At 37.7% G+C, this 17,083-nt stretch overlaps 3 protein-coding genes across 3 annotated transcripts in view; 2 read left to right on the top strand and 1 right to left on the bottom strand.

The window, feature by feature from the left end:
• SYCP1 (synaptonemal complex protein 1) overlaps positions 1-12,355 on the bottom strand; it is a 111,758-nt gene extending 99,403 nt beyond the window's left edge. The window contains exons 1-8 of the mRNA XM_050748443.1: positions 12,185-12,355; positions 11,637-11,774; positions 10,553-10,637; positions 9,969-10,012; positions 9,750-9,803; positions 8,534-8,698; positions 7,444-7,511; positions 6,456-6,529 (exon numbers count right to left, since the gene is read on the bottom strand). Of these exons, the coding sequence (XP_050604400.1) occupies positions 6,456-6,529; positions 7,444-7,511; positions 8,534-8,698; positions 9,750-9,803; positions 9,969-10,012; positions 10,553-10,637; positions 11,637-11,744 (598 nt within the window). The 5' untranslated portion in view covers positions 11,745-11,774; positions 12,185-12,355. The remainder of the gene's footprint in view (positions 1-6,455; positions 6,530-7,443; positions 7,512-8,533; positions 8,699-9,749; positions 9,804-9,968; positions 10,013-10,552; positions 10,638-11,636; positions 11,775-12,184) is intronic.
• Positions 1-17,083, top strand: part of CSDE1 (cold shock domain containing E1) — a 172,430-nt gene that overhangs the window by 24,289 nt on the left and 131,058 nt on the right. The window lies entirely within an intron of this gene.
• SIKE1 (suppressor of IKBKE 1) overlaps positions 1-17,083 on the top strand; it is a 278,198-nt gene that overhangs the window by 183,658 nt on the left and 77,457 nt on the right. The gene's annotated exons all lie outside the window — the stretch shown is intronic.

Genomic DNA, 17,083 nt, shown 5'->3' with positions numbered 1-17,083 from the left:
CAATCCATGAAAGAAATAATTCATGAGCCGGACTTCATTAAAATTAAAAACTTCTGCTCTCGCCGGGCGTGTGGCTCAAGCCTGTAATCCCAGCACTTTGGGAGGCCGAGACGGGCGGATCATGAGGTCAGGAGATCGAGACTATCCTGGCTAACACGGTGAAACCCCGTCTCTACTAAAAAAATACAAAAAACTAGCCGAGTGAGGTGGCAGGCGCCTGTAGTCCCAGCTGCTCGGGAGGCTGAGGCAGGAGAATGGTGTGAACCTGGGAGGCGGAGCTTGCAGTGAGCTGAGATCTGGCCACTGCACTCCAGCCTGGGCGACAGAGCGAGACTCCGTCTCAAAAAATAAATAAATAAATAAATAAATAAAATAAATAAAAATAAAAACTTCTGCTCTCCAAAAAATAATGTCAAGAGAATGAGAATACAAGCCGCAGACTGGGAGAAAATGTCTGCAAAAGAAACATCTGATAAAGGACTGTTTTCTATAATACACAAAGACTCAAAATTGTTAAGTCTTTTTTCTTATTGTTGACTAACAATAAGAAAATAAGCAATCTGATTTAAAAATGGGCCAAAGACCTTAACAGACACCTTACCAAAGGAGACATACAGATGGAAAATAATCATATGAAAAGATTCCCATCATATGTCATCAGAGAAATGCAATTTAGAACAACGAGATACCAATACACACCCCTATTCGAATGGCCAAAATCCAGAACTTTGACGACACCAAATCCTGGTGAGAGTATAGAACAATAGAAACTCTCATTCACTGCTGGTGGAAATAAAAATTGTACACCCAATTTGGAAGACAGTTTGGCAGTTTCTTACAAAACTAAACATACTTTTACCATATGATCCAGGAATTGTGCTCCTTGGTATTTACCTAAAGGAGTTTAAAATGTCCACACAAAAGCCTGCACATGGATACTTATAGCAGCTTTATTCATAACTGCCAAAACTTAGAAGCAACCAAGATGTCCTTTAGTAGGTGAATGGATAAATAAGCTGTGGTGTGTGCAAACAATGAATGGAATATTATTCAGTGCTTAAAAAATGAACTATCAAGTGATGAAAAGACATGGAGGAACCTTGAATGCATATTACTAAGTGAAAGAAGCCAATCTGAAAAGGCCACATACTGTAGGATTCCAACTACCTAACATTCTGGAAAAGGCAAAATTATGGAGACAGTTAAAAGACCAGTGGTTACCAGGGTAAGGTGTAGAGAATCAACAGGCAGAACACAGAATTTTAGTGCAATGAAACTATTCTGTATTATACTATAATGGGGGATATATTTGTCCAAACCCATAGAATGTACAATACCAAGAGTGAACACTAATGTAAACTATGAACTTTGGACAATCATGATGTGGCAATGTAGGTTCATCAATTGTAACAAATGTGCCACTCTGGTGAGGTATGTTGATAATGGGAGAGGTTATATATGCATGGGACAAAAGCTTTGCAAACTGGAATCTACATAAAACCCAGAACTATCCTTGAGTAGACCCAGAACTATCCTTGAGTAGAGCATACATTAAACAGACCCAGGGGCAGCACAGCAAAGGCATTAAAAATTGAACTGATATTGGAACTCCCACACTGAAAAAGCAAGACAGAACCTATTATGAACCTAAGTGAGCTGACTGCCTGTTAGAAAATAAACAAACATTCTCTAGGAAATCTGAAGAGGACTCAGATTCTCACAACATAATATTCAAAATGTCCAGGACATAATCCAGAATTGCTGAACATTCAATGAACTAGGAAAATTTAACCATTCTAAGTCTCAAATTAATAATTATTACCTAAGATAGTTGATGAGATAACCAATAAAACTAGGATCTATGGGGAAAAAATCTCAGAAATGGACCCCAAGATATTCCAGACATTGGCATTACTGGATACAACTATGTTTATTATGTTCATAGAGATAAAAAGTAGAGCTTTAAAAAGTCAGCAAAGAACTTAAAATTCTGGAAAGTGACCCTACAAATTTTTAAAGAACCAGCTAATACTCAACCAGTAAATACAGTAACAGAAATTAAGACATCAACTGATAAATTTTAAAACAGACAAGAAGGCCGGGCGCGGTGGCTCAAGCCTGTAATCCCAGCACTTTGGGAGGCCGAGACGGGCGGATCATGAGGTCAGCAGATCGAGACCATCCTGGCTAACATGGTGAAACCCCGTCTCTACTAAAAATACAAGAAAATTAGCCGGGCGAGGTGGCGGGCGCCTGTAGTCCCAGCTACTCGGGAGGCTGAGGCAGGAGAATGGCGTGAACCCGGGGGGGCGGAGCTTGCAGTGAGCCGAGATCGCGCCACTGCACTGCAGCCTGGGGCACAGAGCAAGACTCCGTCTCAAAAAAAAAAAAAAAAAAAAAAAAAACAGACAAGAAGTAACTAAATACAAAATCAGTAAACTGGAAGAGAGGTTAGAAGAAATTATGTGGGCCAGGGCAGTGGCTAATACCTATAATCCCAACATTTTGGGAGGCCAACGTGGGAAGATCACTTGAACTCAGGAGTTTGAGACTATCCTGGGCAACATGGCGAAATCCTATCTCTAAAAAAATACAAAAATTAGACAGGCCTGGTTTTGTGCGGCTGTAGTCCTAGCTACTTGGGAAGCTGAGGTAGGAAGATTGCTTGAGCTTGGGATGTGGGGTTTATAGTGAGCCAAGATGGAACCACCGCACTCCAGCCTGGGCAACAGTGTGAGACCACCCCCCGCCCAAAAAAAAAAAAAAAAAGAAAAAAGTATCCTGAGTGGAGTACAGTGAGAAAAAAGATGAAAAATACATACAGAATCAGAAATACAGAACAGTGACCTCATTATCGTGACCTGAAAAGATTGAACAGGCTCTCATCTCAGGGACTTTGCACTTAACTGCTTCCTCTGCCTGAAATATTCTTTCCCAAAATAGATGGCCCACTCCCTTACTTTATTCAGGTCTCTACCCAATGTCACTTAATCAGAAAAAACTTCCCAATCACACTGTCCCAAAATATTATCTCCTTAAGCAGTTATCACCTAACATACATTTTATTTATTCACTATGATCTGTATCCTCCCCCTCACTAGACTGTATACTCTTTTTTTTTAAAGTTCTGCGATACATGTGCAGAATGTGTAGGTTTGTTACATAGGTATACACGTGCCATGGTGGTTCGCCACACCTATCAACCCATAATCTAGGTTTTAAGCCCCACATGCATTAGGTATTTTTCCTAATGCTCTCCCTCCCCTTGCCCCCATCTCCCGACAGGCCCCAATGTGTAATGTTCCCCTCCCTGTGTCCATGTGTTCTCATTGTTCAGCTCCCACTTATGGGTGAGAACATTTGGTGTTTGGTTTTCTGTTCCTGTATTAGTTTGCTGAGAATGATGGTTCCCAGCTTCATCCATGTCCCTGCGAAGGATGTGAACTCATTCTTTTACAGAAAAAAAAGAACCCCATTTAAAAAGTGGGCAAAGGATATAAACAGACATTTCTCAAAAGAAGACATTTATGCTTCCAACAAACATATGAAAAAAAGTTCATCATCACTGGTCATTAGAGAAATGCAAATCAAAAACCACAGTGAGATATTATCTCACGCCAGTTAGAATGGCGATTATTAAAATGTCAGGAAACAACAGATGCTGGCGAGACTGTGGAGAAATAGGAACTTTTTTCTTTGAGAAGAGCTCTTGCTCTGCTGCCAGGCTGGAGTGCAGTGGCATGAGCTCAGCTCACTGCAACCTCTGCCTCCCAGGTTTAAGCGATTCCCCTGCCTCAGTCTCCCAAGTAGCTGGGACTACAGGCGTGTGCCACCACGCCCAGCTAATTTTTTTTGTATTTTAGTAGAGATGGAGTTTCACCATGTTGGCCAGGCTGGTCTCGATCTCTTGACCTCGTGATCTGCCTGCTTCAGCCTCCCAAAGTGCTGGGATTACAGGTGTGAGCCCCTGTGCCCAGCCTAGGAACACTTACACTGTTGGTGGGAGTGTAAATTAGTTCAACCATTGTGGAAGACGGTGTGGTGATTCCTCAAGGAAATAGAACCAGAAATACCATTTGACCCACCAATCCCATTACTGGGTATATACCCAAAGGATTAAATATCATTCTACTATAAAGACACATGCACAAGTTTATTGCAGCACTATTTACAATAGCAAAGACTTGGAACCAACCCAAATGCCCATCAATGACAGAATGGATAAAGAAAATGTGGCACATATACACCATGGAATATATACTCTTGTAAGAGTAGAGACTTTGTTCACTGCTGTTTTTCATCAGCATCTAGAAGATTTCGTGACATAGCAGGCACTAAAAAAAATATTGAATGAATGAATAAAAGAAAGAAAAAAGCACCACAATAACAAAAAGACTGGTCAACAACTTAAGGCAAGAATCTGTATAGAGTTTACACTAATAATAAGGCAAGTATCAAGACTTTAAAAAAAAAAAACTTTCTACATGTCACATCAAGACATACCTCAACTTTAGTCTATTAAAGAGACAAGCTTGAAAAATGTTGGGTTCTCTAAACCTTCCTCACCATCTGATCTCTAACTTAGCTAAAAACTAAATGTAAGAAAGAACTATCACCAGGCGCAGTGGTTCACGCCTGTAATTTCAGCTCTTTGGGAGGCTGAGGCGGGTGGATCACGAGGTCAAGAGATGGAGACCATCCTGGCCAACATGGTGAAAGCCCGTCTCTACTAAAAATACAAAAAAATTAGCCAGGCGTGGTGGCAGGTGCCTGTAGTCCCAGCTACTCAGGAGGCTGAGGCAGGAGAATCACCTGAACCTGAGAGGCGGAGGTTGCAGTGAGCCGAGATTGTGCCACTGCACTCCAGCCTGGCCACAGAGTGAGACTCCATCTAAAAAAAAAAAAAAAGAAAGAAAAAAAAGAAAGAACTATCAGACTTGTCTCTCTAACCCAAGTTATTTTCTGCAAGATAGCCAATGCACTATCCTTTTACCCTATCACTGTACTTTTCACCACTTTTTATATCTAGGCAGAAAAATTTAATCTTGAATGTTGAATACACAGGATATAGCAGAGGAGCTGGTAGTGTCATGGTACATTCTGGAAGATATATATAGTTTTAAAAAGCAAGGTACTACAGGCAGGGACTAAAAATAAAAAACCTGGCCGGGCGCAGTGGCTCAAGCCTATAATCCCAGCATTTTGAGAGGACAAGATGGGAGGATCACCTAAGGTCAGGAGGTCAAGACCAGCCTGGCTAACGTGGTGAAACCCCGTTTCTACTAAAAATACAAAAAATTAGCCAGCCGTGGTGGTACGTGCCTGTAATCCCAGCTACTCGGAAGGCTAAGGAAGAAGAATTGCCTGAACCCAGGAGGCGGAGGTTGCAGTAAGCCAAGATTGCACCATTACACTCCAGCTTTGGCAACAAGAACGAAACTACATCTCAAAAAAAAAAAAAAGAATAAAACACCTAACAGTCAATGTTAGAAATAACGATAATAATAATAATAAAATACCCAACATTTATTGAGCACTTTGCACTGTTCTAAGCATATTTATTAACATTTAATTCTCAGGACAATACTAAGAGGCATTTAATTAATAAACAGAGTGACAGAGAGACTACATAATTTACTCAAATTATTCAAGCTCCCCAGGCGGACAAAGACTGAAAGTCTAAATTTGAGCACAGGCTGTCTAATCCTTAAGCCCAAGCTGTTAAGTAGTAAGCTGCATGATACAAATTAAAATTTTTACCGAAGAAAAATAGAGACTATACTGAAAAAGCAGGCAGACAGTATTTCCCAATGGATTCTTGGCAGAAACAAAGTAAAGTCAGTGTCAAATTATGGCAAAAATAAAGACTATTATTTTTTATAATCACACATTTTTTTTTCATCAAAATGGGAAAAAAATCCTACTTTACAATTTAAAAAAATGAAAACATGCTTAAAAATTTTTACACTGTTCTTTCACATACACAACACAACCATATTATAATATTTCAAAAGAATGTTTCTTTAGGAAAAATTTGATAATTCTATTTAGATTGAATATAAACATTGCACCACTGCTCATAAATACAATGGCTTTAGCAAAGCCTCTACTGCTATTTTCTATTATGAGCATGGCTATGTATCTTATTCTTGATTGAATTTCCTAGTTGTTCCAGACAAAGATTAGTCTCAAAATCATACCTTACCTGAAACCAGGATTAACTATAAATACCAAGAATATACCTTTTGACATATATTACCTTTCAAAAATTTTTGAGCTTTCAAAACTCAAAGAACTGTGACTCTCCTTATTACTTACATAAAAATAGTCTGAGGCACATATAATTTGTTCAAATCAGAATTGGTTCCAAAAGTTAAAAAGACAATTTCTTCCCCTCTCCACCTCTACCAGTAAAATAAATGAATAAAATCACATAAAACAAGAAAGATACTTACATTTCTTTGTCTTTTCTGCAGATCTAGCACAGGTTTCTTTGAGTAGATTACATAAATGCCTTGTGGCATTATTCCTGAAACAAAAGAAAGAGTTTGCCTGTGTGTAATCTGATTCCAAAGCAAAATCACATTGTGTTATGAAATACATTGTTACAATTTTTAAGAAATTTTTAAAATATTATAATATTTGGTATATATCACGTTATTCATAAATGACTATATGAAGAAACAGTGGGTTGACTATACTACTAGCAAAGATGATTTAGTAATTGCCTCCCTTTAAAAGTAAAAGTTCTAGTAACTGGCCACTAAAATAAACAAATAAAAGTGACAGCTCCTTAACAAGTTTCTACCCAAGTTGCTATCAATAAATTTTCAGTAGACAGGTCTAGATTTGCCTAAGGAAAATAATGAGAATAGGTTGGGCCATTCATTAACAAATTAATATATGTCTAACCTTCAAAACACAAAATAAGGTAACTTTCTGATTAGGCATTCATTATGTGAATAATGAGACCTGTGACTATCTTGAAGTTACTAACACATATGGCAGTTAGACTTAATTTTCTAACTTATCATTTTTCTGTAGAAATAAACTGTTACATTTTCAAAAACAGGAATTTGAGTAAGAATTAACTTGGAACTAAATTAAGCCCTATTTTGTAAGTACTGTACTCAAGGCAGCAGTGAAACAGACAACATACATAGGTAGTTGCAGATACAGAATTATCAGGCATCTTTTTTGACACCAAGGAATGTTTATTCCTGATGCCTGACATTTTAAAAAGGAAGCTATTAGTCAGTGACCACAGTTTGCCAAACACAAGAATGTATGTCTTCCTTTTCCCATAGCACTCAGATATAATTCTACTTATAAATTCATATTATATAACATATAGAAAGTGCTCAATACCTTTTTGAAAATTATTTTAGTAGTAAATTTGGAATAAAAAATGTGAAAGAACAAATTCATTAAATTACTACTTACTCTTTTATTAAATCTTTATTTTCTTGAATTCCTTCTTCTAATTTCAAACTTACTTTTTCATTTCCAAACTAATTTATAAAACAGAACAGTTCATCACATTTTGCTTATTAGCAAAAATAAACATGAATATAATCATTAAGCAGTATTTCTTTACTAATGCACAATAGTCTAAAAGAATTATTTTCTTTCCACATAAAAATGAAACATTTTTGTAATAGCTTATGATTTCCTTTAAGAATATGGCCTTCATCAATCTAAAATAAAGATGGCTAAATCATCTCCAAAAAACATTCAACAATATTTTAATGCAATATTATCTTCTCTAAATATTTTGAAGTAATGTTTTATCTTTGTGCTAACACAATGTCACATTTTAACATTTTTTTCACTTTATGCTACACAAAAAGTTACACAGTTTCGGCCGGGCGCGGTGGCTCACGCCTGTAACCCCAGCACTCTGGGAGGCCGAGGCAGGCAGATCACAAGGTCTAGGAGTTCAAGATGAGCCTGGCCAATATGGTGACATCCCGTTTTTACTAAAAATACAAAGATTAGCCGGGCGTGGTGGCAGGTGCCTGTAGTCCCAGCTACTTGGGAGGCTGAGGCAGAAGAATCACTTGAACCCGGGAGGCGGAGGTTGCAGGGAGCCGAGATGGTGCCACTGCACTCCAGCCTGGGTGACAGAGGGAGACTCTCTCTCAAAAAAATAAATAAATAAATAGTTACACAGTTTAAAATTTAAAGTGTTATCTGCAACTATTGTACTCTAAGAGAATATATTTATATAAAACATCAATAGGAATAAAAATTGAAACTCTTTATAAAAATTAGAATCATTAAATCAATTTTTATATAAAGTGATTTATTATTTCCCTAATCATTTGCACTAAGCATTATACAACTTGTCCTCTATGCTCATTCTTAAAGTTAAAATGTATCCAGTATTGATGTAACTTTTAAAAAGCATTATCCTTAAAATATTCATCACGAAAACAAGATCAATCCAATTTATCCCAAATAATACTCTACTTTCAACAGTATTATGATAAGATTTACTATACTATGTTTACAATTCAAAATTTTATCATACTTGCAGTTCTTGAATGGCTTTTCGCTGTGCTTCAATTATCTTTCTGTTTTCTTGCAACTTATTTTCTTTCTGTTTCAGTTCAGCTTCTATACTTACTTTCCATTTTTTTATCTTTTCAGCCTCTTTATACAGTTTTGAATACACTCTGCTCAATGCCTCTGAATTCTATTAAAATAGGTTTTCAAAAATTAATTGTTCAAAATTCTAATATAACCAAACTACGGCTGCCTACTGAAAATATCCATATACTAATAGTTGAGACCAAATGTTTCCTCAATTTAAGCACTAATAGCATACTGAAAGCCACATTAACTCTGTTAAACTACTAAGGCAATATTAACTACTTCATTAAAGTTATTGGTCATTTGACTAAATTATACCTTGCTGAATAAAATGAAATGGCTCCATAAAAATATTTTAGTTAGTGAGAGGATCTGGCTGGTTAAAAGCTAAAATAAATCAAACTATAAAAATCTATAAATCTTAACAATGGTCTTGAAACACTTTGATTATACAAACAGTTTGAAGATTCACTAAAGGACATGAAGTTTAAAATATAATGACAAGAAAAATAAAAGTGAACACAAGATATAATTTTCATCAAGTCTGATGTTTTAGATAGATTTCCTGCCTTCTTTTAAATCCACATTATATTGTAAATATCAGAGATTTTTAATCACATCAATTTCTGCTGGTTGATAACTTTTTCTTATAAAAATATATAAATAAGTTCTATATATTTTGAACCGTTTGGTACTATAATCACAGCAACAAATATCTAGTACCTTACCAGGCTGTGGAATTTCTCTTCATTTTAAAGACATCTATATGCCATAAATAAGAAATATCTTTATAACTAAAATCAAAAGTATATAGCATGTCCTACAAATTCCTTATACAATAAACCAGCCAACCAGTCAATTTCATGTATTAATTAAAGGCTGATTTTGTAAAATACTCTCTTGATACTATACTTTTCACGTACAGTACCCATTTCCCCTCCTCTTGATTTCATGGTCTAAAACGAAATTGCCTCTACATAAATGGAACTTTCATAACCCAAAAAATACAGAAGCAGGAAAAAAGGTTTTAAAGGATATATCTTAAAACATTAACCAAATAATAATCCTTTTGAAGCTTCAAAAGAAATATACATATAGGTAATAAGTTATATTCCAATTATAAGAAATTTAATATGAATGGAAAATCTTCTGACCTCCAAATCAGAGTCTTTTAGTCCTTCCTGATAGTGACAGTCAGAATTACCAACCTAAAAAAATAGATGTTTCTATAAGAAAATACTTCTGATAAGAGCTTCCAAATAATAACAATTAAATACAGAAGACTAGTAATGCAATAACTAAAGACTGTTTTCTTCAAATAAGCAGTTCATTACCTAAACAGGTTATATCTGTATGTACTATGCTTAACTGACCTGCTCAAGCATGGGCAAGAAATTAACTTTTTGTAAAGCAGGATCTGCAAGATAAAAGACGACAGGTATTAAATATGCCAACATCTTTTTTTCTTTCTTTCTTTCTTTTTTTTTTTTTTCTTTTTTTGAGAGAGAGAGGGCGTCTGGTTCTGTTGCTTAGACTAGAGGGCAGTGGCGCCATCATGGCTCACTGTAGCCTCAAAGCCTCCATCTCTAGGGCTCAAATGATCCACCTTAACCTCCCAAGTAGCTGGGACTGCAGGCACATGCCACCACGTCCAGCTAGTTTTGGGGGTGGTGGGGTTTGTTTGTTGTTTTTTTTTTTGGACAGACAGGATCTCCTTATGTTGCCCAGGCTGGTCTCACACTCCTGGCCTCAAGTGATCCTCCTCCCTCAGCTCCCTCCCAAAATGCTGGAATTACAGGTGTTAGCCACTGTGTCCAGCCTTATTTTTTATATTAAGTATTATATCTAGCTTTTGTGTCAATAATACTGATATAATACGTTATATTTTCAATAACTAGCGATATATATAACACAATGTTTCCATATAAGCTGATACACTGCTTTTCCAGGCTCTTACCTGAATCAATGTTTTCCCCATTTTTGGAGAGATTAGTCATTGCAAATGGAAACTCAAAATCATCTTCAGTACATTTGTTGAAACTCTAGAGACACAAAGAAGTTCTTAAATATGCTGTTTCATACCACTCTGATACTAATAGTGTAATATATACATATGTAATATACACCTGCTTAAAGAGGTCACTATAATTGCAAATCCTTTAACGTACATACATGTTTAAAATATCAAATGCGTTTTCTATATAAACAAAGAAAAACTTCTAATTAGATATTTCCACTTGTAAGATGAAGCTAAACTATAAATTACTCAATATATGGCTTTGTAGGTATTCAAGAATAACAGTAAATCTAACTAGTAGTATAGAATAATATTAGCAGATTGCTTCAGTTTATGATTTCCCTTGATAGAATTAAAGATTGTCTTTACTCAATAGCATTTAATAATATATCATTGCCTATAGCAGCAACAAGAATTTTTTTACAGCATATACAAGTAAAATATTCATTGCATCATTGCATCTCCAATATAAGGATCCAGATGATAAATTTTTTAAAATAATTTTTTTAAAGCTCTGTTTCACCTGGGAAACTTGGTATAATTCCTCCTATCCAATGATAACTCCATTACACAAATGAATTTCCCTCTTTGTCCTATCCACTAGGAAGCTCAGAGTCAAATCTGAAGCCCAGTCACAACACGAATTATTACTCATATATAGGCATTTGTCCAAATAGTCCTCATTTTTCTTGATAATTTTCCTAATTTTCTCCTAACATATTCTACTGCCTTGTAGTATCTGTCCTATAAGTTGCCTCGAATCAAATACGGGAAGAAGGAGGATTAAAATAAGCAGGTTCCACTATGTATGCAGAGTTCTACGGCAGCAGTTATTATTTAAATGAATGATGCCTACATAATAATGCTCACTGTTCATTTAAAGCAATGGGATTCAAAATTCTTGGGTAAATGACACCATTTATTGAGAAGAAATAATTATAAAACACCACCAGGAAGAAAGTACACTTTTCTTCATTTCCCTAAAGTTAAGAAGAGTCCAATTAAGAGTCACATGGAAATTTACCTTGAAGAAAGTGGAATCTCCTCCCAGGGTCTGAGGTTTCACCGCAGACACCTGACTGCTGCTTAATCTCGGTGGTACGAACAACGTAAAGGGCTTTTGCTTTTCCATTTTCTGTTACGGTTGTAAATATCTACTGCCCTGGGGGCGGGAGGGGAAGGAAAGGTTTTTTCACCGTGTGCCGTGAATACACTATGTATTCTTTAAAGTGATGTTTACAAACTAAATGGCTAAAAAAAAGGAATCCACGGGGCTCTCGCTACAGTGGAGCCCTACAAGGTCGCTTACCGCGGAGTGGGCAAAGGGATAAACCCTCGTTTCCTTCTCCCTTTCGCCCCACCGCCCGCCGCCACGCTGGCCTGAAAAGCAAGCCCGTTCCCTTCTCCTGCCCTGGTAAATTCCACCACATCTCCAGGAGGAACTGTCTTAAGTTCCTGGACCACTATTCAAAAGAAAACGGCGGCGGGCTGCGGCGGGGAGGCGCAGTAGCACAGTATCGCCCCGCTCTGGGCTCAGTCCCCAAGAAAAGAACTCGGGGCACCTGCCCTCACCTTTGAAGAACTAGCGGGAAACCGTGGGCTCCGTGCCCACGCGAACTGCTACCTATGGTCTATGAGGGCAACAGAAAGAACCAATAGCTCCCGCCTCAGAACCTCAGAAAAGGCGGGAAATCGCTCAGGCTGAGCGGCCCGGAGCGCGTGGGCCCCGGGCGGCTGGCAGTTCAACGGCTAAATAACCGTCGCTGCGTGGGCTTGCCAGGCTCCCAGGACCTGAATCTCGCGAGATTTCCCTTCTCGCTAGGAACAATTCCTTCCCGGGTTCTGTATTTCCTTGGAGTGGAAGTTCTTTAGGCTTCTGTTGTCGAAGAATGCTGGGGAAAATGTCAGGCGCTATGACAGACTGAAGCTGAGAGTGAAAAATCCATTTCTGCCCTCCAAGAGGTCCACTATCTTAGGAAGGAAACAGATGGGCAAACAATTACAAAGTCGTATAATCATTTAGGGTGATTCCTATGATAGGGACGTAGGGAAAGTGGCTCTCACGGTGGCTTGTGGAGTCAGGAGAAGCTCCACACATGTGGTATGGTTCTGTTACTGCTTCACATAAGAATGAGTGAATGGAGAGTTGGCTAGGCGGGCTATTGGCTCACGCCTGTAATCCCAACACTTTGGGAGGCCAAAGCGGGAGGATTGCTTGAGCCCAGGAAGGAGTTCAAGACCAGTCTGGGCAACATAGTGAGACCCTGCCTATCCTAAAATAGCCGGGTGTGGTGGCGCGCACCTGTGGTCCCAGCTACTTAAAAGGCAGAGAGGGAAGATCGCTTGAGTCCTGGAGATAGAGGCTGCAGTGAGCTAATGATCCTGTCACTGGCTCCCGTCTGGGCAAGAGAGCCAGATTGTGTCTCAAAGAGACAGAGAGAGGAGAGAGAGAAGAGAGAGGAGGCAGAGGAGAGAAAGGGGGCAGAGGGAGGAAACGGGGGACAGCGGGGAGAATGGAGTGAGGGGGGAGAGCGGGGAGAAGGGGGAGAAGGAGAGGGAATGGGAAAAGAGTATTGCTGGCTGACGGAAGGCTAGCAAAGGCCTTGGAGTTGTAAGAGAGATTAGTATGACTAAGCCCAAGAAGCGTACTGTGTAAGGATTAAGTGGAGAAAATGGCAAGAGATGACACTAGAGATTTCAAGAGCGTGGTGGCTCACTCCTGTAATCCCAGCACTTTGGGAGGCCAAGGAGGGCGGATCACTTGAGGTCAAGAGTTTGAGACCGGCCCGGCCAACATGACGAAACCCCGTCTCCAGTAAAAATACAAAATTAGCCAGGCACGTGGCACACGCCTGTAGTCCCAGCGACTCGGAGGCTGAGGCAGGAGAATCGCCTGAACCACCGGGGAGGCGGACGTCGCAGTGAGCTGAGATCGCACCATTGCACTCCAGTCTGAGCCACAGAATGAGACTCTCTCAAATAAAAAAAGAACAAGCGAGAGAGCAAGTATTATAGAAAGGCCTTGAAAAAGTGTCTGGATTTTAGACTTTGTGGACGGAGATCCCGAAGAATTTTGAGCAGAAAGGATTACATGATCGAGTTCAGAAGAAAACTTGTAGTATGAGGAATGATTTAGGCTTAAGAGACCAGAGTAGGGAGACAGTTTTAATAGCCTGGGTGAGACATGAGGACCTGAGCTATGACACGGACAGTGGAACTGAAGAGGAGATGTCAAATGTAAAAGATATTTAAGAAGTAAAATTAAGAGAATTTGATAACTTTTTAATAATAAGTGAAAGAAAGGGAGCAGTCTAAGATGACTGGCTGGTTTCAGGCTTGAGTAACTAGCTATTATCATTATCCTAGTGCTAAGTTACTTAATTTTGAGCAATAAAATAATGAGCTCCATTTTGAATATACCATTGACTCTGTTTTCCAACTTTCTCGGGGCATCATAATACAATTGATGCTTTTTCTAAGGGCTTTAGCAATATTTTTAAGAACTCACTTTGTATAATCAGAAACAATCATTCCTGATAAAATTTTTGAGCAGTTAAGGATGATCCAGTTTAACTCCTTCATTTTGCTATTTAAGGAAACTGAGTCTAGATATTCTGAAAAAGATAAGGTACTACCTCAGAGAGGTATCACCTCAGAGAGATGATACTAAGAATATACACAAAGTATCACCAGAGGCAATAATTGATCTAATTAAAATTTTTCATTCAATTGAGAGTATAAATCTAATATCTCAATATTTTTAAAAGTTTTACAACAGTGAAAATTTCAACTATGATCACTTTGTTCTTTATTGAAAATCAAAATGCTACTCCTAGTGTTATATTAAATTTACCATATTTTATTTACTTAAAATCAGTCTTTCAAAGCAATGGTGCCACCATAGAATTTCTCACTTCCATGTATTTCACATGAAATTTAATTTAACATATTAACATCCTGTCCATATAAGGACTTAAATATTTGTAGAAAGATTTCTGGTTTTAAGAACTTCGTTTTTTTCCACAAAAGATGTTAAAATATTAAAATATTCTGCAAAAATGTTAAAATATTCTGCCAGAATGAGAAGCAAATTATGTTTAATTTCCAAATATATGTTAAAATATTTTAATAATTTGTATTTTAATTTTTCATTATTCTCGCCATCACACAATTTCTACTTTTTTATAAAGCATCTCTTTTTTTAAGGCATTTTAAGAAATGATAAGATTTGAACAGGTTTTGCTTGTCTTTAATAATTCATAAAATGCTGTAACAGGAATAGGTTTAAAATGTTACTTCCTTATTCCATCAGTCTGGCTTTAGTTAATGAGGCTCACAAACTCTCTTTATTCTGTTGTTGTTGTTGTTGTTGTTGTTGTTGTTGTCACTGTTATTGCTGAGATGGAGTTTCACTCTTGTTGCCCAGGCTGGAGTGCAAGGGTGTGATCTCGGCTCACTGCAACCTCCACCTCCCAGGTTCAAGTCATTCTCTTGCCTCAGCCTCTGGAGTAGCTGGGATTACAGGCACGCACCACCATGCCTGGCTAATTTTTGTATTTTGTTTTGTGTTTTTAGTAGAGACGGGGTTTCACCATGTTGGTCAGGCTGGTCTTGAACTCCTGACCTCAGGTGATCCACTCGCCTCAGCCTCCCAAAGTGTTGGATTACAGGTGTGAGCCACCACACCTGGCCAAACTCTCTTTATTCTGATTACAACCATTTCCACTAGCTAGCCTTTCTTATATCCATAAATTTATATATTTTCATTCAATGTTTTACTCAATGAAAAAAGTGAAGCTTCTTTAGGTAATAACTCTCTGGCTCCTTTTGAAGGAACCATGAGGAAACAACTTTTGCTTTTTTTGAGTCCAATCATAAAAGAATCCTAGATATCCCTCAGTGATAGTTCTATATTCCACAAAATTTTGATAAAATTTCGATGAGCATTGATGATGTCCATTTTATGGTGATATGTTGGTAACACAGCAATACCGTTCATGTTGTCCAAATCAGTCATCCTATATGATAAAGTAAACAGTTCAGATTTAGGAAGTTTAAAACAAACTACAACATTCTAAAACTTCAGCAAGAATACAAATTTCACTTCTCAGAGAGTAAAGTAGCCAATTTGGGGTCCTTTGTTTTCCAAGTGCTAAGTATTTCTGAATGGTTGTAATTCAGAGTTTTCAGTTCAGTAAACTTCCATATGAGATAAGCAAAAAGCTGTGGGTCTTTTGGATGATACATTTTTGAATATTTATACAATATTTGTAAAACTGGTTCTTCTAAATTTTCCATATATTGCTTATTCTTAAGGCATGGACGATCTGAAAAATATCATCATATTTATCTTAATGTATATTGGAAAGTAGCAAAAGATAAATAATCTTTTAAAACAATGCAGCTTTTAAATAATAAAAAACAAATATTTACTGAGCCCTTAATATATGCTAAATATTATGCTAAGTGACTTGCCTCTATGCATTATTTTATGTAGTTGCCACAATACCATATGAGGTTAAGTTCTATTATTACCACCATTTTCCAGATGAGCTTCTTGAAACTTAGAAAAATAAGTCATTTCCACTAAGTCACATAGGAAAGAAGGGTCAGTAAGTAGTTATAAGAATATAAAAGCAGCCAGGCCAGGCACGGTAGCTCAAGCCTGTAATCCTAGCACTTTAGGAGGCCGAGGCTGGTGGATCACCTGAGGTCAGGAGTTTGAGACCAGTCTGGCCAACATGGTAAAACCCCATCTCTACTAAAAATACAAAAAATTAGCCAGGCATAGTGGTGGACACCTGTAATCCCAGCTCCTCAGGAGCCTGAGGCAGGAGAATCACTTGAACCCAGGAGCAGAGGTTGCAGTGAGCCAAGATCACACCCCTACACTCCAGCGAAACTCCGACTCAAAAAAAAAAAAAAATTTAAATCAGCCAAGGGCTTACTTGAAATTAAGAAAAATTCAGTAATTTTCCCAAAGTCAACAGCAAATAAAAGGTAAAGCTGTTCAAGTATCCAGCTGTAAAATATAAGAGCCAACCAATAATTTATTAATGTTTAGACAGCATTCATTCATCCGTCCAGTCATTGTGCTAGTGATACAGCAGTGAACGTAGTAGACAAAATTTTCTCCCTTCACTGAGTTTATATTCTGGTCTGAGAGGAGTCAAGGAGGAAAGAGACATATACACATTTTTAAAATGTGTATATGTAATACACACTTAAATGTAATAATGTAACATAGCAGAGTGGTGTGTTATAGAGGGAAAAAAACAGGGAAGAGGATAAGAATTTAGTGTAAGGGGGAGTAACTAATTTTCAAAGGCGAGTCAGAGATAAAATGGCATTTAGCAGAAATCTAAGATAGTGAATGAGGGAGTCATATGGGGACTCTATCTGGGGAAAGAGGTTTCTGGGCAGGAGACTTATCAAATACACTAGAACCTGTATCAGGAGCCTGCTTGAAAT

The sequence above is a fragment of the Macaca thibetana genome, chromosome 1, assembly GCF_024542745.1.
Source record: "Macaca thibetana thibetana isolate TM-01 chromosome 1, ASM2454274v1, whole genome shotgun sequence".
NCBI lineage: Eukaryota > Metazoa > Chordata > Mammalia > Primates > Cercopithecidae > Macaca > Macaca thibetana.
Note: the sequence above shows the minus strand (reverse complement) of the source record. Positions and strands in the feature narration are given on the sequence as shown.